The following is a 21,183-nucleotide window of genomic DNA, read 5'->3' as shown; positions in this document are numbered from 1 at the left end:
GCCATCTCTCCAAACGATCTAAATCCTGCTGTATCCTCTGACAGTCCTCATCGCTATCCACAATTCCACCAACCTTTGTGTCATCCGCAAACTTACTAATCAGACCAGTTACATTTTCCTCCAAATCATTTATATATACTACGAACTGCAAAGGTCCCAGCACTGATCCCTGCGGAGCACCACTAGTCACAGCCCTCCAATCAGAAAAGCACCCTTCCATTGCTACTCTCTGCCTTCTATGACCTAGCCAGTTCTGTATTCATCTTGCCAGCTCACCTTTGATCCCGTGTGACTTCACCTTTTGTACCAGTCTGCCATGAGGGACCTTGTCAAAGGCCTTACTGAAGTCCATATAGACAACATCCACTGCCCTACCTGCAACAATCATCTTTGTGGAGGTAGAAAAAATGCTAGCCTTAATTTTTCAATCTTTGCTGGCTATGGAGTGGTGCCAGAGGATTAGAGAGAGGCAAAGGTGACACCTTTATGCAAGAAAGAGCGTAAGAACATTCATAGGAACCACTGACTGGTCACTTTAACATCAATTGTGCGTAAATGTTTTCAAAACATTTATTAGGGATAAAATCAGCAGGAGAGACATTTGACTTCATTAAGGACGGATTTGTAAAAGGCAGATCAAAGCTTGACTAATCTAACTGAATTTTTTGAAGAAGTAAAAGTACAGGTTGATGAAAGGAATGCAACGGATATTGAAGGAATTTCAATTATTTGGGACATGGCTACTATTGGCGTCGTGATTAAAACTGACCAGAACTGGAGCATTGTAAATACCTCAGAGCAATTAGAGGGGATTACAGGGACTGGGAGCTGCGAGGCCACAGATGATTTGAAAGCACGGGTCAGAATTTTAAAATTAAAGCATTGCCCAACTGAAAGTCAGTGTAGGGCAGCGCACACACAGAGGTGATGTCTGAATGGTACTGTTCATTCCCATTGAAACCCTATGACCCATGGGCTGGTAAAAGCTTGTGATCTATTTTGCGTGATGTCCCTTTAAGAATAAAATGTGCTTCGGAGTATTTGAAGGAGAATTGGCATCCTGATTTTATCGTTAAATTCCAAGAAAAACACTTAATAATAATGATAATCTTCATTATTGTCACAAGTAGACTTACATTAACACGGCAATGAAATTACTGTGAAAATCCCCTAGTCGCCACATTCTGGCGCCTGTTCGGGTACACTGAGGGAGAATTCAGAATGTCCAGGTCACCTAACAGCACGTCTTTCGGGACTTGTGGGAGGAAACCGGAGCACCCGGAGGAAACCCACGCAGACATCAGGAGAACATGCAGACTCCACACAGACAGTGACCCAAGCCAGGAATCGAACCTGGGACCCTGGTGCTGTGAAGCAACAGTGCTAACCACTGTGCTACATTGCTGCCAGGCACTTGCGACCTGGGGTTTCTATGGGAATGGACAGCTAAGTAGTAAAGGTTACCTAGAAAGCTAATTGTAGCAGGAGGGTTTTTCTGTTTAGCAGAAGGCAACTGAGAAATTGGTGCAGAGTGAAAAGAAGCAAGCCTCTCTCTGAAGGCAACAGTTTGGCAGTCTTCAAACATTTCCTGCTGTTGAAGTAGATCTCTGAGAATATAGCAAAGACTGTGATACCGTGCGATGTACAGTTGAAAAGAATAGATCACTGAAGGCAGGAAGAGCAAGAGATTGTCAATTGGACAATATCCATTGCTGCTGCCAACGTGGCACCAGGGCCCTAGGCCATTTATAGGGGACAGACAAGAATGTTTCTGGGGATTCCAAGCCTTCAGCACTGTTTCAACCTTAATGAACGAGTGTCCATAGATGTGCATCTTATCAATGGTAACTGGGAACTCCGGTAGTTTATGCTGCTGGCGAATGCAACTCAAGGGCTGAATCAATAAGTATTTACCAATGCATGAGAAAAATAAAAAATTCCATTCTATTATGTTTCTGATTGTGCTAGTTCTTGGAAGATGGAAAGCCAGAAATCCTACAAAACGAGGCCAGATTGGGAATACTGCAAGAGTTCTTGTCATACCACAATTGGATGGGCAGTAATGTGAGTGCTTGTACAACGCGAGGTGTAGCTTTGTAGTATTGACTACTTAAAGCAAAAATTTACCTTTTTATTTGAAATATCCTTCCCCTATTAATTAATGTTTCAGTTAAGTTGATCTTAGTTGACTTGTTACAGGGACAGTTTTATTTCGTGAAATAATGGCCAATGGTTTTCCTTTTGTTGGCATTGCGGAGATTCCTTCCTTTTTAAAAGCTATCGGTTTTTACAGGGATCTAACACTATTCCTGTTCTTACATTTGACTGGAATTTGGTTGGTGAACAAAATAAAGATGTTAGAACATGACCATGGTTTCAAGTGACAACAATCTTAGAATCATGACTCAGGGTGCAAAATATTTCTCTAAACTGGCAGATTAATTGTTGAACAAATATCCCGCCAATGGTTACCTGGTTACCAATAATACAGAGCAATGCCTTCCAGTAATATACCTGCACCATAGGCTGATAATTTGCAAACCTTAATGGCCAATCAACATAATGCAGAAAATGCTAGACTTCAATTTTAACCCTTGAATATTGTCCACGGTACTTTGCTAACAGTTACATTCAAGATACCTCTAAACATATGCAAATTGCATTAATTGATGTAATTTGTTAATACTGACCATGCAATGGTCAAATCAACAAATCCTAACTATCAAGAGTGAAGGGGCGTAAAGTGCAGAGAAGAGTTTGAGCAACATTTGGGGTTGATATAGGGAAGGACATGGGCATGGCGGTGGCATAGTCGCTGAACTGGTAATCCTGAGACTCAAGGTCCTGGGTTCGAATCCCGCCATGGCAGATAGTGAAATTTGAATTCAACAGAAATCTGGAGTTAAAAGTCGAATGATGACCATGAACCCATTATCATTTGACGTAAAAACTCAACTGGTTCACTAATTGCCTTTTGGGAAGGAAATCTCCCATCCTTACTGGGTGTAGCCTATATGTGACTCCAGACCCTTAGCAATCTCGTAAATGCCCTCTGAAATGACTGACCAAGGCATTTAGCTCAGTTCAAGGGCAATTAGTTGTGGGAATAAATACTGGCCCATGAATCCATGAATGCATTTTTTTTAATGTTGCTTTTTAAATGGTGCAGGGAAGTAGGCACAGTAATGAGTAATCTCTGACCATTTAAATTCAGTTTAGATCCAGCAGGGCACTGAACGTTCCAACAATTTGGTTCAGCTCAAGTGAGGGCCTAGCATGGAGTAGACGTCAGTGGCAGGGAATTACATTTCTAGCAGGTGGTGGGTGTCAATGGCTAGTCCAGCACAATTTTAAAAAATTCTTTCATGGAATTTGGCTGGGTCAGCATTTATTGCCCATCCTGAATTGCCCTTGAACTGAGAATTTGCCACGTCATTTCAGAGGGCAGTTAAGAATTAAGCACATTGCTGTGGGTCTGGAGTCATATGTAGGCCAGACCAGATGGTAGATTTCCTCCCCTAAAGGACATTAGTGATCCAGATGGGTCTTTATGACAATCAATGGTCACCATTACCAAGATTAGTTTATATTCCACATAAGGTTTTACAACCATCGATGATAGATAGCATGGTCGCCATTACTGAGGCGAGCTTTATATTCCAGATTTATTAATTGAATTTAAATTCCACCAACTGCCGTGGTGGGATCTGAACCCGTGTCCCAGGGCATTAACCTGGGGCCTTTGTATTATTAGTCCTGTGAATTGCCACTACTCCAAAATCCCTACATATGTATCTAATTACTCATGAGAAGTTAATGTCTTTATTTACAACTGAGTGACTCACTAATGCCATTTCACAGGACAGTTGAGAGTCAATTACATTGTTTTAGGTCTTGAGTTGCATGAAGGCTAAGAAGGCAAGTACAGAGGATTTCCTTCCTGTAAGGACATTAGTGAACCCGAGGGTTTTTATGAAAACCAGGTCACTTCAAGGTCATCGTCAAGTTTGCTTTTTAATCAAGTTTGGTTTGAAATTAGCTAAATCTAAATGCGGCAAATAAAGGGTCTTCGGTATTGATCATAGAATCCCTACTATGCAGAAGGAGTTTGTACCGACCCTCCGAAAGAGCAATTCACCTAGGTTCACACCCCGGTCCCATCCCCATATCCCATAACACTAAGAGGAAATTTATCATGGCCAATCCACCTAACCTGCACATCTCTGGACTTTGGGAGGAAACCCATACAGGCACGGGGAGAAAGTGCAAACTCCACACAGACAGACACCCAAAGCTGGAATTGAACCCGAGACCCCGGAGCTGTGAGGCAGCAGTGTTGACTTCTGGCCTCACATGCAATAATTAAATAACCCACAATAGTGTAAAATTTGGGATTTTATGAAAGCTCACGCCAGCAAGGAACCTCATCATGGCATCCTCCCCACAAGTTTCTGTTTGGGTATTACTGGGCACCCAAACATGGAATCAAAACACGCCAGATTCTCGATACTTTACATCCCAATTTCTCCTGGCACCCTAGACCATGAAAGTTCCAATTGGACCACTTTGTAGAGGCGAATTTATAGATTTATGTACAATTAAATCCACACAAATGTAATGAAGAGACACGTTAATTGTAAACAGCACAATAATTATAATGCAAGGTGAAATAAGCCCTGGCAGATCCAGAACCTACCTATTATAAGACTGTCTTTCACTGTTCCTTACAACATAACAATTTCTTTGGGTGAATGAGCGGAGTCTATGTTTCCTTGAATCTTAAATGTATCATACATAGTTTACTCATGTATCCAGTGCTCAGATAGACTGCTGTTTTTCCATCAGAATGGTTTCCCAAGCAGTACGGTAGCATAGTGGTTAACACAATTGCTTCACAGCTCCAGGGTCCCAGGTTGGATTCCCGGCTTGGGTCACTGTCTGTGCGGAGTCTGCACGTTCTCCCCGTGTGTGCGTGGGTTTCCTCCAGGTGATCTGGTTTCCTCCCACAGTCCAAAGATGTGGATTGGCCATGCTAAATTGCCCTTAGTGTCCAAAATTGCCCTTAGTGTTGGGTGGGGTTACTGAGTTATGGGGATAGGGTGGAGATGTGCACCTGGGTAGGGTGCTCTTTCCAAGAGCTGGTGCAGACTCGATGGGACGAATGGCCTCCTTCTGTACTGTAAATTCTATGATCTATGATAAATTTGCATCTTGGACCAACTGTCTTCACTTGAGTGCTGGCACTCATGTAAGGGTACTTCTAGTTTATTCCATTTATTCCTTTTCTTTTATTTTTGTCGTTAAATTTTTGATCGATGGATGATTTAGGGGCATGTGTCTTTAAGGGAGCCTGTGCCTTTAATTCAACTGGAAGGGAGCAGTGGCCTGTGCCTTTAATTCAAGCAGAGGATTTCAGCAGCAGGAGAGACCATTGTGTTAGTCTGTACTGGTTCAAACCAGAGCTGGGAACTGTCCTGCACCAATGACAGAGATTGGCTAGGACTCAGTTTGACTGATTTGGCTGGTGGCCAATGAATTGGCCCTAAAGGCTGTGATCCACCCGGTAACAGGTGGCGATTGGATCTGATTCCACTTGAATATTTTCAGAGTCACAGGGTTACAGTTTGGTTTCAGTTTTGTTTCTGGCAACCTGATGGAGGGATCTAACTAACGCTCTCCAAATTATTCAACTAATCCTCTTCAAAAGGCCTACTGTGAGGGCTGACTCTCTCTCCAGCTAGCCTGGCTGCTGTTCTCTTGAGACTGCAGAGGCCTGAGGTCAAACCATGAGTTGGAAGCAAGGTTTGATGTGAAATAAAGTGTCTCTTCAGAAAGGTATAGGCCTGAATGTGAACCTCGAGCTGAAAGCCCAGTTTGATAAGAAATAAAGTGTATCTCCAGAAAGCCTGCTGCCTGTGAGCACTGAATTCTCTAACCTGAATGAATGACTCTGCAAGGATGACCATTACCAGTTGTAAACCAAAGACTTTAATCAGCAAGAGTGCTATAGAACCACCATTTGAAGCAAAGACTCTCCTCTTTTAACCTTCACCCTTATTATTTCTACCCCTTTCCACTCCTCTGTGTTTGTCTGTCTTTTGTGTATGGGTAGAGGAAGGATGGGAGTTAAAGAGGGTAGTAGGTATTACCTTGTTGTCACCCAGTTGTATTTACTGCATATTTCACGATAGTTTTTGATATAAATAAACAGTAATTGTCTTTCAATGTACAAACCTGGTGACTGTAATTATTGGGCAGCCAAGGGCCAACGGCTTTGGGAATTTTTACAAGAACTATTGGTTAATTCACTTGTGTTGGGACTCAGGGGCACGTGGAGCTGAAATTGACCACGCACTAGCCCAAGATAGCGTAACACTCGATCATGATTATCAGAATAATGCAGTTTCCATATTTCCGCCCAGCTCCCAGAAATAACATGAACAGAAGGATCTTCAAATGCCTCTCCATAAACTCCTCGATCTCTCCCAACATTGCTAGGATTCTATTCCAGCAGAAACAAGGGGCAGGATTCTCCCGAACCCGGCGGGGTGGTGTGGCGTGAACCACTCCGGCGTCGGGTCGCCCCAAAGGTGCGGAATCCTCCGCACCTTCAGGGGCTAGGCCCACCCCGGAGTGGTTGGAGCCCCGCCGGCCGGCGGGATAGGGGCCTGGCGCCACACCAACTGGCGCCGAAGGGCCTCCGCCAGCTGGCGCGAGTTGGCATCATCCCCGTGCATGCGCAGAGGGATTCATTTCCGCACCGAGAATGGCGGATGACCACGGCCTCCGGTGCGGAAGGAATAGAGTGCCCTCATTGCACAGGCTGCCCGCGGATTGGTGGGCCCCGACCGCGGGCCAGGCCACTGCGGGGGCACCTCCAGGGGCCAGATCCCCCCACGACCCCCCACGAACCCTGGAGCCCGCCCGCGCCACCAGGTCCCGCCGGCAAGGGACAAACTCTAATTTACGCCAGCGGGACCGCCATAGAACGGGCGGGACTTCGGCCCATCGCAGGAGAATCCAGACAGCCCCGGGGCCCATTGAGTCGCGCCGGACCCTGCCATTCTCCGAGTCGGGCGGCACGACGCCCGCCGGGCCGGTTTTTGGGGGGGCGGGAGAATTGGGAGGAGGCGGGGGAGGGATTCACACCGACCCCCGGCGATTCTCCCACCCGGCGGGGGGTCGGAGAGTCCCGCCCAAGATCAGAAATCCACCCATGTTGGAGTCATATGGAATCGGACAGAAATACCTTACATAATCTATTTGCTGGATTAGTAATCGAGAGGCCCAGGTGAATGTCCTGCGCACATGGGTTCAAACCCCACCGTGGCAGCTGGTGGAATTTAAATTAAACGAATAAAATCTGGAATATAAACTAGTCTTGGTAATAGTGATTAGAGATTGTTGTAAAGAACATCTGGTTCACTAATATCCTCCAGGGAAGGACATCTGCCATTCTTAACCAGTCCGGCCTACAAGCGAATCCCAGACCCACAACAATGTGGTTCACTCTGCACTGCCCTCTGGAATGGGCTAGCAAGCCACTCAGCTCAAGGGCAATTAGGGATTGACAATAAATGCTGGACTTGGCAGGAGGCACCCACACCCCATGAAAGAATAAATGAATAAAAATGTGTGCATAATAGGTGCACCTTTTTAAAATTTGAACTTTATTTTTCAAAACATTTACAAGGGCCAAAGGCCCAGGGTTACCGCTACCAATCTGGATTTTCCTTCTTATACTTCCTTACAAATTGGCCCCATTGATGAAGAGGATCGTTTCCATTAGGACGGCACGGTGTCACAGTGGTTAGCACTGCTGACTCACAGCGCCAGGGACCCAGGTTCAATTCCGGCCTTGGGTGACAGTCTGTGTGGACTTTGCAGTCTCCCCGTTTCTGCGTGGGTTTCCTCCGGTTGCTCAAGTTTCCTCCCACTGTCCAAATATAAGCAGGTTACGTGGATTGGTCATGCTAAATTGCCCCTTAGTGTCCAAAAAGGTTAGGTGGGGTCATTGGGTTGCGGTGATAGGGTGGAGACATGGGCCTAGGTAGGGTGCTCTTTCGGAGCATCAATGCAGACCCTACGGGCCAAATGCCCTCCTTTTGCACTGTAGAGATTCTATGATATTGCAAAATATATAGGCTGTATTTTGAGCACCTATCACCAACTATAAACATGTTGCAGACAATTCAGGTCACCAAACAAGAACGTGTACTGCTTCCTGAGCAATACTCTGGTTTCTTCCTTATTGAAAGTCAAATTTATTCAGGTTTGCATTTTGCCAAAGCCACCATTTTAAATCCCAGCCCTTGGAAAATACACATATTTAGAATAGAACTTTTAACTTTAGTTCCAATAATAAATTGGGACTCGGTGTAGTTTCCAAAACAATTATTTAATAACTGTTTTTAAAAAATCAACTTGGCATTGCTACATAGTGTAATATTTAAAAGTGGTGCTTTCCCATTTTGGAACACAGAGAGGAAGTGCAATCTGAGTTTAGGTACCACATGTCTCAACGAAACAAAGACACCATGAGGAAGTGCGAGGTGGAGTAAACCAGAATTCCTACCTGATCGAATCGCAAATTGCTTGGCCAGCTGTTCAGTAATTTCAGCAGCGTATAAAGGATTTTCCTGCTGCATGATTTCATCTGTAAAAACCAAACAGAGCAACAATGACCATTAGCTCTTGGCGAAACTGAGAAAAATATAGTGTACCTTGCACCCAGAATAATTAATTATATAAGCATTGCATTATGCTGCAGCTTTTGAACATTTATTACAATCCCCGTAGGGACCAATAACTTGTCACTAGAAATTCGAAGTTCCAGTTAATAGCTGAAAAGAATTACACATTAAGATTTCAAATTTTAAACGTTTACTGTAACAAATGACTAAAAGCACTATTAGCTAAACAGAATCTTTGTAGGTAACTTATACTTTAAACCACAGAACGGAATATCCCCTTCTTATTCTTAGCCCAACCAAAGAAACACAGTGTACAGGTGTACACTGCCCTTTGTTCAATTTTCCCAGAATCAATCCAAAGTGATTTTTAGCTCCTACCATTTCCTTTTCTCAGCCTTGGAACTTAAAATCTTAGAAATGTATTTTGCAGTGAAGTTTTCTTTTCTCAGAGACTCTTCCTCTAGCCTAAGCTAGATGGCTCTTCCAGTATCATTTTAACTTCTCATGAAGTTGGTCTTTTCAATCTGAGCCTGTGCTTCCACCTGTATCTTGTGCAGTGAACCACGGAGACTTTTGTTTTGACCTCTAGTTGCTCCATCTCTCCCAGATCCAGCAGATTCAAAACACTGCGTGTAATATTCTGTAATACTCTAGGAAAGTTTGTAACCTTATATTTACAATAACGTCCTTTGCACCCTTCCCTATGGCAACGTGAGTCACAATAGGCCTTGCATCTAGGTAGAAATGTTAATTAGTTATCCTTGAGAGCCTAACTGTCTTTCATCTTGAAATTAAATGGACTGTTGAAAGCACAACTGTTTACATCCCAACATTCTCAACACGTTTGTGGGACTTTGAAGACTCTCAGTCCCCAGTGCAACAAAGGCTGCTGCCATTGTCTCCAAGCATGGATACCATGCACTTTCTTTCCAGTAAAATAATCAAATTATTCCATTGATCTCTAACAATCAAACCACGCAGGCTTACTGTTGGACAGATTTCAAAATAAGTAGCATGACCCGCTTCATTTTACCCTTAAATTTAAAGGCACAATCAAAATGTAAAAGTTTTATAGACTTCAAGCGTAACACAGTACAAAAGGATAATGTCAATATTTGTTTGCCATATTGAATAATTACATAGAATACACAGCATGAGACAGGCTCAACCAGTCCATGTTGTTGTTTGTGCTTCACATTAACCTCCTCCTAACTTCTGAACATTTAACTCTATCAGCAAGATCCTGTTTCTCAATCTTACCACTCGCTAGGTAAAGGTGTTTCTTCTGGATCCCCTATTCCTTTTCTTAGTATTCACCTTATATTGTTGGCCTTTATTTCTAGTCTTCCCACAAGTGGAAATACTCTCTCTGTGTTTACTCTATCAAAAGCTATCATTTTAAAGTCCGCTGTTAAGAAAAAAACCCAGCTTGTCTTTTCTTTTAGGATAGGAACAGCCTCGCACTTTTAGTATCATCTTTGTAAATATTTCCATTGTCACTATATCCTTTCCATAACATGTCAACCAGAACATTACACCATTATCGCAATAAAAGTTCAGCTTAACTTCCCGGGTTTTCATTCTGTCCCTCTAGAATTAGAACACGGTACTTGGTTTGATGTTGATTTTTTTTGAATGGCTTTATTTACCTACAGCGAGTTGTATATGTGCATTTCAAACCCCTTGGCCCCGTTTCCCAATTGAGTGCCTTCATTTATAGAAAAATGCAACTTTTTTGTCTTTCTTATAAAAATGTTAATTTATCTACATTAAAATTAATGTGAAGAGTCTGAGGAGGAGACGTGATGAGGGCGAGGGGGAAGACGTGATGAGGGCGAGGGGGAGACGTGAAGAGGGCGAGGAGGAGACGTCAAGAGGGCGAGGAGGAGACGTGAAGAGGACGAGGGGGAGACGTGAAGAGGGCGAGGGGGAGACGTGAAGAGGGCGAGGGGGAGACGTGGAGAGGGGGAGATGTGATGAGGGGGAGACGTGGAGAGGGCGAGGGGGGACGTGATGAGGGCGAGGGGGAGATGTGAAGAGGGCGAGGGGGAGACGTGAAGAGGGCGAGGGGGAGACGTGAAGAGGGCGAGGGGGAGACGTGAAGAGGGCGAGGGGGAGGCGTGAAGAGGGGGAGGGGGTGACGTGAAGAGGGCGAGGGGGAGACGTGAAGAGGGCGAGGGGGAGACGTGAAGAGGGCGAGGGGGAGACGTGAAGAGGGCGAGGGGGAGACGTGAAGAGAGCGAGGGGGAGACATGAAGAGGGCGAGGGGGAGACGTGAAGAGGGCGAGGGGGAGGCGTGAAGAGGGCGAGGGGGAGACGTGAAGAGGGCGAGGGCGAGACGTGGAGAGGGCGAGGGGGAGACGTGGTGAGGGCGAGGCGGAGACTTGGAGAGAGCGAGGCGGAGACGTGGAGAGGGCGAGGCGGAGACGTGGAGAGGGCGAGGGGGAGATGTGAAGAGGACGAGGGGGAGACGTGAAGAGGGGGAGGGGGAGACGTGAAGAGGGCGAGGGGGAGACGTGGAGAGGGGGAGATGTGATGAGGGGGAGACGTGAAGAGGGGGGACGTGATGAGGGCGAGGGGGAGACGTGAAGAGGGCGAGGGGGAGACGTGAAGAGGGCGAGGGGGAGACGTGGAGAGGGCGAGGCGGAGACTTGGAGAGAGCGAGGCGGAGACGTGGAGAGGGCGAGGCGGAGACGTGGAGAGGGCGAGGGGGAGATGTGAAGAGGACGAGGGGGAGACGTGAAGAGGGGGAGGGGGAGACGTTAAGAGGGCGAGGGGGAGACGTGGAGAGGGGGAGATGTGATGAGGGGGAGACGTGAAGAGGGGGGACGTGATGAGGGCGAGGGGGAGACGTGAAGAGGGCGAGGGGGAGACGTGAAGAGGGCGAGGGGGAGACGTGAAGAGGGCGAGGGGGAGACGTGAAGAGGGCGAGGGGGAGACGTGAAGAGGGGGAGGGGGGTGACGTGAAGAGGGCGAGGGGGAGACGTGAAGAGGGCGAGGGGGAGACGTGAAGAGGGCGAGGGGGAGACGTGAAGAGGGCGAGGGGGAGACGTGAAGAGAGCGAGGGGGAGACATGAAGAGGGCGAGGGGGAGACATGAAGAGGGCGAGGGGGAGGCGTGAAGAGTGCGAGGGGGAGACGTGAAGAGGACGAGGGCGAGACGTGGAGAGGGCGAGGGGGAGACGTGGAGAGGGCGAGGCGGAGACTTGGAGAGAGCGAGGCGGAGACGTGGAGAGGGCGAGGGGGAGACGTGAAGAGGGCGAGGGGGAGACGTGAAGAGGGGGAGGGGGTGACGTGAAGAGGGCGAGGGGGAGACGTGAAGAGGGCGAGGGGGAGACGTGAAGAGGGGGAGGGGGGTGACGTGAAGAGGGCGAGGGGGAGACGTGAAGAGGGCGAGGGGGAGACGTGAAGAGGGCGAGGGGGAGACGTGAAGAGGGCGAGGGGGAGACGTGAAGAGGGCGAGGGGGAGACGTGAAGAGGGCGAGGGGGAGGCGTGAAGAGGGCGAGGGGGAGACGTGAAGAGGACGAGGGCGAGACGTGGAGAGGGCGAGGGGGAGACGTGGAGAGGGCGAGGCGGAGACTTGGAGAGAGCGAGGCGGAGACGTGGAGAGGGCGAGGCGGAGACGTGGAGAGGGCGAGGGGGAGATGTGAAGAGGACGAGGGGGAGACGTGAAGAGGGGGAGGGGGTGACGTGAAGAGGGCGAGGGGGAGACGTGAAGAGGGCGAGGGGGAGACGTGAAGAGGGCGAGAGGGAGACATGAAGAGGGGGAGGGGGAGACGTGAAGAGGGCGAGGGGGAGACGTGAAGAGGGCGAGGGGAGGCGTGGAGAGGGCGAGGGGGAGACGTGAAGAGGGCGAGGGGGAGACGTGGAGAGGGCGAGAGGGAGACGTGAAGAGGGGGAGGGGGAGACGTGAAGAGGGCGAGGGGGAGACGTGAAGAGGGCGAGGGGAGGCGTGGAGAGGGCGAGGGGGAGACGTGAAGAGGGCGAGGGGGAGACGTGAAGAGGGCGAGGGGGAGATGTGGAGAGGGCGAGGCGGAGACTTGGAGAGAGCGAGGCGGAGACGTGGAGAGGGCGAGGCGGAGACGTGGAGAGGGCGAGGGAGAGACATGGAGAGGGCGAGGGGGAGACGTGGAGAGGGCGAGGGGAGACGTGGAGAGGGCGAGGGGGAAGCGTGAACAGGGTGAGGGGAAGTCGTGGAGAGGGCGAGGAGGAGACGTGGAGAGGGCGAGGGGGGACGTGAAGAAGGGAATGGGGGACGTGAAGAAGGGAGGGGAAAGCGTGAACAGGGCGAGTGGAAGACGTGAAGAGGGTGAGGGAGAGACGTGGAGTGGGCGAGGGGGAGATGTGGCGAGGGCGAGGGGGAGAGGTGAAGAGGGCGAGGGGGAGACGTGAAGAAGAGAGGGGGAAGCGTGAACAGGGCGAGGGGAAAACGTGATGAGGGCGTGGGGTAGACGTGGAGAGGGAAAGGAGGAGAAGTGAAGAAGGGAGGGGAAAGCGTGGAGAGGGCGAGACGTAAAGAAGGGAGGGGAAGGCATGAACAGGGCGAGGGAGAGACGTGAAGAGGGCGAGGGGTAGACGTGGAGAAGTGAAGAAGGGAGGGGAAAGCGTGGAGAGGGCGAGGGAGAGACGTGGAGAGGGCGAGGGGTAGACGTGGAGAGGGCGAGGGGTAGTCGTGGAGAGGGTGAGGGGGAGACGTAGAGAGGGCAATGAGGAGATGAGAAGAGGACAAGGGGGAGGCATGAAGAAGGCGAGGAGGAGACGGTGCAAGGGGAGAGATGTGCGAGCAGAAGTAATTGCAACTGAAGAGTGTGGGGAAAGGAGAAGTGCAAAGAACAATGAGCACATGTGGAAAGTACATGCTCGTTGCTGGCACTGGGGTAAATTATTTTGAAAACAGTGCAAGGAATGTCTAACTTATAAAGGTGCTTATAAAGAAAATCACTGACACAGAGTTCATCATGTTGAAGTGCCCCAAAGCTTCACACAATAAAATTGTTTTTGAAATGCAGTGACTATTCCCAGGCAATGACCTCTGACCATTGCAACGGTAACATTACCTAAACAGCACTCGGGTAAAGGACGAGTTCATCTGTTTTGGGTGCTCTTGGTTAAGGCATGAATACTGACTGAGACTCCTTGATGTATCAAATAGTGCTGTCATGTCTTCTCACACTGGCAGCCTTTGGCACAAGGTCTGAACTGCAAGAGTTATCTATCTGTATTTAGATTATGTGCGCAGTATGGGACAATTGTCGTGTCAATAAAGATTAGCAGTGATTTATTCAGTGAGTTGACGTAAGAGCTTCGCATTGAGCATTATTAGAACTGTGCACTTGACACATCCTATCTGGTCAATGAAATGTCTATTCAAATATAATTACATTATCAGCTGTATGGAAATGAAGTGATTTCTGGCTCATGTGAATAGCAGGCTGACATCATGGTCAGGAAATGTGGCAAAGTCACATCAGCTAAAAACCATGAAACTTTCATAGTTTTCTTTTTAGGAAACTGAAACACAGCAAAGCATAAAGCATACTAAGTACTCCATTATGTAGAAACAGGGACTGTTTAGCACAGGGCTAAATCGCTGGCTTTGAAAACAGACCAAGACAGGCCAGCAGCACGGTTCAATTCCTGAACAGGCGCCAGAATGTGGCGACTAGGGGCTTTTCACAGTAACTTCATTTGAAAGCTACTTATGACAATAAGCGATTTTCATTTCATTTTTCATGTGCAAATGATCTTCAAATATCCCTAAGTCTTAAGGTACAGAGCAACATGTTTAACAGAAGAATTACCAGATAACAACAAATGAGGACACGCAATTCCCATTATAACCAAACCATCCGGCAGAAATGTCAGACTCCACCCTGACCTAAATGATCTTTCGTCTGATGTCACCTCAGCAAAGTCAATCTCAGTCCTTCGTCACTAGTCACATTAGACCAGAAAACATAGGAGCAGGAGGCCATTTGGCCCATCGAGCCTGCTGCGCCATTCACTGAGATTACGACTGATCTGATATAATCCTCAACTCCACTTTCCCACCTTATCCCCATAACCCTCGATTCCCTTACTGATTAAAAATCTGTCTATCTCCGCCTTGGACATACTTAATAACTCAGCCTCTACAGCTCTTTGCGGTGAAGAATTCCACAGATTCACTACCGTCTGAGAGAAGAAATATCACCTCATCTCTGTCTTAAATGGGCAACCAGTTATTCTGAGATTATATCCTCTGGTCTTAGACTCTCCCACAAGGGGAAACATCCTCTCAGCAACTACCTTGCCGAGCTCCCTGAGAATCCTATATGCCTCAATAAGATCGCCTCTCATTCTTCCAAACACCAATGAGTACAGGCCCAACGGACTCAACCTCTCCTCATAAGAAAATCCCTCCATACCTGAGATAAACCTACTGAACCTTTTCTGGGCTGTCTCCAATGCCAGAAATCATTCTTTAGATAAGGGGACCAAAACTGTTGATAGTATTCCAGGTGTGCTCTAACTAGTGCCTTGTATAGTTTTAGCAAGGCTACAGAAAGCCAACATTCCATTTGCCTTCCTAATTACCTGAATTTGCATGCTAGCTTTTCATGATTTACGCATGAGGACCGCCAAATCCCTCTGTGCTGCAGCTTTCTGCAGTCTTTCTCCATTTAAGTAATATTCAGCTCCTTTATTCTTCCTACCAAAGTTCATAAGTTCACATTTTCTTGTATTATATTCCATCTGCTAAGTATACTACCCCCAACACCATTGGCCCTTAGCTTATTTAAAAGTATATATTTTTATTCTACATTTTTCCATTTTATATATAATACAAAACAAAACAGCACAACCAAACAGAATAAGAAAGCACCATTCCCACCTACCATCCCATATAACCTAACCCCACCCTTCCCAAACACTTAACCCCCTCCCCCCATGTTCCCCTCCCCACCCCCTTAGCAACTAACGGTGACCAGCTCTTTAAATACACAATAAACAACTTCCATCTTGGGTAAAACCCCTCAATTGCTCCCCTCACAGTGTACTCAACTTCTTTGAGGTACAGGAACTCCATCATCTCCCACACACACTGAGGCACTGGGCGAAGAAGCTGATTTCCATCCCATCAGCACCTGCCTCTGAGCAATTAGCAAGGCGAAGCCAGGACATTGGTCCCGTGCCCGTCTGCAGCTCGGACGAGTATAACACCCCAAATATGGCCACTAAGGGACAGGGCTCCAGCTCAATTTTGAGAATTTCCGACATGGTGCTAAAGAAGGAGACCCAGAAACCCACAAGCTTGGGACATGACCAAAACAAATGCACACGGTTGGTCGGACCCCCTGAAATGTCCTCCACCCCTGCAAAGAACCAACTCATCCTGGACCTAGTCAGGCGGGCCCTATATGCTACCTTAAGTTGTATTAGGCCAAGCCTCGCACATGAGGATGTGGAATTGACTCTCCGTAGAGCTTCACTACACACCTCATCATGCAAAACAGGCCCTAACTGCTCCTCCCACTTGGCCTTAACCCCTTCTACTGAAATGGAGCCCTCAGAGATAATCCATCCATAGATACCGGAAATACGCCCTTCCTCCAACCTACGAGCAAAATAACCCTTTCTAATAATGATGTTGGCGGTTCCACGGGAATGTTGGGAAGATATGTTTCGCAAAATTGTAAACTTGTAAGTATCTGAATGAATCAGATCACGAGAGGCCAAACCTCTCTGACAGTTCTTGTAAACTGGCAAACCGCCCCTCCATAAACAGATCCCACAATCTTTCCAACCTCTTCCACTCTCAACCCCCGAACCTGGCATCAACATCGCAGGCTCAAACATATGGGGCTGGATTCTCCACTGTCAGGATTCTCCGTGCTCCGGCAGTGCACCCACCCCCGGGGATATCCTGACGGCATGGGGTTGCCCACAATGGGAAATCCCATTGGCCGGTTGGCGGGACGGAGAATCGCTCTGCCGACAGCGGCGCGCCACACCAGAAAACGGTACGGCGGGGTGGAAAATCCCGCCCATGATTCGCACAAGTCGGAGCCAGCTTCAATACAGCCCCCAATTTAAAATGCTGTTGAAATTGTCTCCATATCTTCAAGGTGGAGACAACCACCCAATTTGCTGAATATTTCAGCGGTGAGAATGGCAGTGAGGCCGGCACTAATGCCATCAACCCAGACCCTCAACACGACTTTTATTCCAGCTGCACCTACGTGGCCTCTGGATCACTACACCAACCCAAAACATTGGCAATACAGGGAAAGGGCAGGGTCGACAGGGAAGTGGACCTGTGTAGGGTGCTCTTTCGGAGGGATGGTGCAGACTCAATGGGGAGAATGGCCTCCTTCTGCACTGTAGGGATTCTTTCTTTTTAAAACAAGTTTAGAGTATTCAAGTCTTTTTTTTCTAATTAAGGGGTAATTTAGTATGGCCAATCTATCTACACAGCACATCTTTTTGGGTTGTGAGTGGGAGACCCATGCAGACACGGGGAGAATGCGCAATCTCTACACGGACAGTAACCCGGGGCCGGGATCAAACCCTGGTCCCCAGCACCATGAGGCAGCAATGCTAACCACTGCACCAGCAGTGCTAACCACTGCACCACCATGCCACCCTTCACGAGGGATTCTATGGGTCACCTTTTGTTGTTTTTAAACATTTTCCCAATCCTCTGGTTTGCAACTAATCTTGGCCATGTTGTGTGTTTTTCATTCAGTGTTCTTTCATGGTTTACCATGGTTGATTATCCCCTTCTGAGAATCAAAGAACAAAGAAAAGCACAGCACAGAAACAGTCCCTTCACCCTCCAAGCCTGCACCGACCATGCTGCCCGTCTAAATTAAAATCTTCTACACTTCCGGGGTCCATATCCCTCTATTCCCATCCTATTCATGTATTTGTCAAGATGTTCCATAAACATCACTATCATCCCTGCTTCCACCACCTCCTCTGGCAGCGAGTTCCAGGCACCCACTACTCTCTGTAAAAAACTTACCTCGTACATCTCCTCTAAACCTTGCCCCTCGCACCTTAAGCCTAAGCCCCCTAGTAATTGACCCCTCTACCCTGGGAAAAAGTATTTGACTATCCACTCTGTCTATGCTCCTCATAATTTTGTAGACCTCTATCAGGTCGCCCCTCAACCTACTTCATTCCAGTGAGAACAAACCAAGTTTATTCAACCGTTCCTCATAGCTAATGCGCTCCATACCAGGCAACATCCTGGTAAATCTCTTTTGCACCCTCTCTAAAGCCTCCACATCCTTCTGGTAGTGTGGCGACCAGAATTGAACACTATACTCCAAGTGTGGCCTAACTAAGGGTCTATACAGCTGCAACATGTCTTGCCAATTTTTTAACTCAATGCGTCGGCCAATGAAGGCAAGCATGCCATATACCTTCTTGACTACCTTCTCCACCTGTGTTGCCCCTTTCAGTGACCTGTGGACCTGTACACCAAGATCTCTCTGACTGTCAATACTCTTGAGGGTTCTACCATTCACTGTATATTCCCTACCTGTATTCGACCTTCCAAAATGCATCACCTCACATTTGTCTGAATTAAACTCCATCTCGCCGCCCAAGTCTCCAAACGATCGAAATCTAGCTATCCGCAATTCTACCAACCTTTGTGTCGTCCGCAAACTTAGTAATCAGACTAGTTACATTTTCCTCCAAATCATTTTATATATAATACGAACAGCAACGGTTCCAGCACTGATCCCTGCGGAACACCACTAGTCACAGCCCTCCAATCAGGAAAGCACCCTTCCATTGCTACTCTCTGCCGTCTATGACCTAGCCAGTTTTGTATCCATTTTGCCAGCTCACCTCTGATCCCATGTGACTTCACCTTTTGTACCAGTCTGCCATGAGGGACCTTGTCAAAGGCCTTACTGAAGTCCATACAGACAACATCCACTGCCCTACCTGCATCAATCATCTTTGTGACCTCCTCGAAAAACTCTATCAAGTTAGTGAGACATGACCTCCCCTTCACAAAACCGTGCTGCCTCTCGCTAATCTACTTCCAAATGGGAGTAGATCCTGTCTCGAAGAATTCTCTTCAGTAATTTCCCTACCACTGACGTAAGGCTCACCGGCCTGTAGTTCCCTGGATTATCCTTGCTACCCTTCTTAAACAAAAGAACAACATTGGCTATTCTCCAGTCCTCCAGGACATCACCTGAAGACAGTGAGGATCCAAAGATTTCTGTCAAGGCCTCAGCAATTTCCTCTCTTGCCTCCTTCAGTATTCTGGGGCAGATCCCATCAGGCCTTGGGGTCTTATCCACCTTAATATTTTTCAAGACGCCCAACACCTCGTCTTTTTGGATCTCAATGTGACCCAGGCTATCTACACACCCTTCGCCAAACTCAACATCCACCAATTCCTTCTCTTTGGTGAATACTGATGCAAAGTATTCATTTAGTACCTAGCCCATTTCCTCTGGCTCCATACATAGATCCCCTCCCCTCCCCTTCAGTGGGTCAACCCTTTCCCTAACTGCCGTCTTTCTATTTATGTACGTGTAAAACATAAGAACATAAGAACTAGGAGCAGGAGTAGGCCATCTGGCCCCTCGAGCCTGCTCCACCATTCAATGAGATCATGGCTGATCTTTTGTGGACTCAGCTCCACTTTCCGGCCCGAACGCCATAACCCTTAATCCCTTTATTCTTCAAAAAACTATCTATCTTTATCTTAAAAACATTTAATGAAGGAGCCTCAACTGCTTCACTGGGCAAGGAATTCCATAGATTCACAACCCTTTGGGTGAAGAAGTTCCTCCTAAACTCAGTCCTAAATCTACTTCCCCTTATTTTGAGGCTATGCCCCCTAGTTCTGCTTTCACCCGCCAGTGGAAACAACCTGCCCGCATCTATCCTATCTATTCCCTTCATAATCTTATATGTTTCTATAAGATCCCCCCTCATCCTTCTAAATTCCAACGAGTACAGTCCCAGTCTACTCAAACTCTCCTCGTAATCCAACCCCTTCAGCTCTGGGATTAACCTAGTGAATCACCTCTGCACACCCTCCAGTGCCAGTACGTCCTTTCTCAAGTAAGGAGAACAAAACTGAACACAATACTCCAGGTGTGGCCTCACTAACACCTTATACAATTGCAGCAGAACCTCCCTAGTCTTAAACTCCATTCCTCTAGCAATGAAGGACACAATTCCATTTGCCTTCTTAATCACCTGTTGCACCTGAAAACCAACTTTTTGCGACTCATGCACTAGCACACCCAGGTCTCTCTGCACAGCAGCATGTTTTAATATTTTATCATTTAAATAATAATCCCTTTTGCTGTTATTCCTACCAAAATGGATAACCTCACATTTGCCTTGGGACTTTCCATAACCCTATTTGCCAATGACTTTTCGTGACCCCATTTAGCTCTCCTGACTCCTTGCTTAAGTTCCTTCCTACCTTTCCTTATATTCCACACAGGCTTCACCTGTTCCCAGCCTTCTAGCCCTGACAAATGCCTCCTTTTTCTTTTTGATGAGGCCTACCCCTCGTTATCCAAGGATTGCAAAATTTGCCATATTTATCCTTTGTTATAACCTGCCTACTGACGATTGGCTGGGGACTAATGACTATCCCACAATCCTATGGGAGTATGAACTTCCCCAATGAGGGGGGCGGAGAAACTCCTGCTATAAATAAGATGGCCAGTCCAGGAACCAGCAGGAAGGAGAAGGTAGCAAGGGAAGTTACTGCTATGTATATATTGTTATAGTAAATAAACTTTATTATTTTGTATCCTTAAAACTCGTGCTGGATTCTTCGGGGCCCTTACAAAACTGGCGACGAAGGTAAAAGTGAATAGCTGTCTACACTGCTGAAGCCACCTCCCTGGATTTTTGTTGGATACAGGTTGGAAGTTGTTTTCTATTACACCATGCCTCTGTACGGACGTTTGGATGTTTTTGATGCTGCGCTGGAAAGCTGGAACCAGTACACACAACGGATGCGTTACTATTTCCGGGCAAACAATATCACTGAAAACGAGCGCCAGGTGGTCATATTGCTCACCGCCTGCGGGCCGCATACGTTTGGGGTGATTAGGAGCCTTACGTACCCAGCTGCGCCGGACACCAAAACGTTTGACGAACTTGTGAATATAGTGGGGCAACACTTTAACCCAACCCCATCCACGATAGTCCAGCGTTACCGGTTTAATACCGCTGAGAGGACCCCTGGAGAATCCCTTGCCGATTTTTTATCCAGGCTACGCGGGATTGCGGAATACTGTGACTATGGTGAGACCTTGTCAGAAATGTTACGCGACCGTTTGGTTTGCGGTATTAACAATGCGGCCACCCAGAGAAAGTTGTTAGCGGAGCCAACATTGACTTTTCAACAGGCAATACAAATAGTCTTGTCCCGGGAGAGCGCAGAGCGAGGAGTACAGGAGCTACAGGGAATGGAAGTGCATGCCTTGGGGTGAAACCCTTTCCGCCCAAA

General features: G+C 47.5%; 1 protein-coding gene across 6 annotated transcripts in view; it reads right to left on the bottom strand.

The window, feature by feature from the left end:
• The window catches only part of mcf2la (mcf.2 cell line derived transforming sequence-like a), a 343,346-nt gene that overhangs the window by 213,144 nt on the left and 109,019 nt on the right, over positions 1-21,183 (bottom strand). For all 6 annotated transcript variants that reach the window (XM_072514367.1, XM_072514366.1, XM_072514368.1 and 3 more), the window contains one exon: positions 8,576-8,656. In XM_072514367.1, coding sequence (XP_072370468.1) covers positions 8,576-8,656 — 81 coding nt within the window. The remainder of the gene's footprint in view (positions 1-8,575; positions 8,657-21,183) is intronic.

The sequence above is a fragment of the Scyliorhinus torazame genome, chromosome 8 (genome assembly GCF_047496885.1).
Source record: "Scyliorhinus torazame isolate Kashiwa2021f chromosome 8, sScyTor2.1, whole genome shotgun sequence".
In the NCBI taxonomy this organism is placed as follows: domain Eukaryota; kingdom Metazoa; phylum Chordata; class Chondrichthyes; order Carcharhiniformes; family Scyliorhinidae; genus Scyliorhinus; species Scyliorhinus torazame.
The sequence above is the reverse complement of the archived record's forward strand: the minus strand, read 5'-3'. Positions and strand labels throughout refer to the sequence as shown.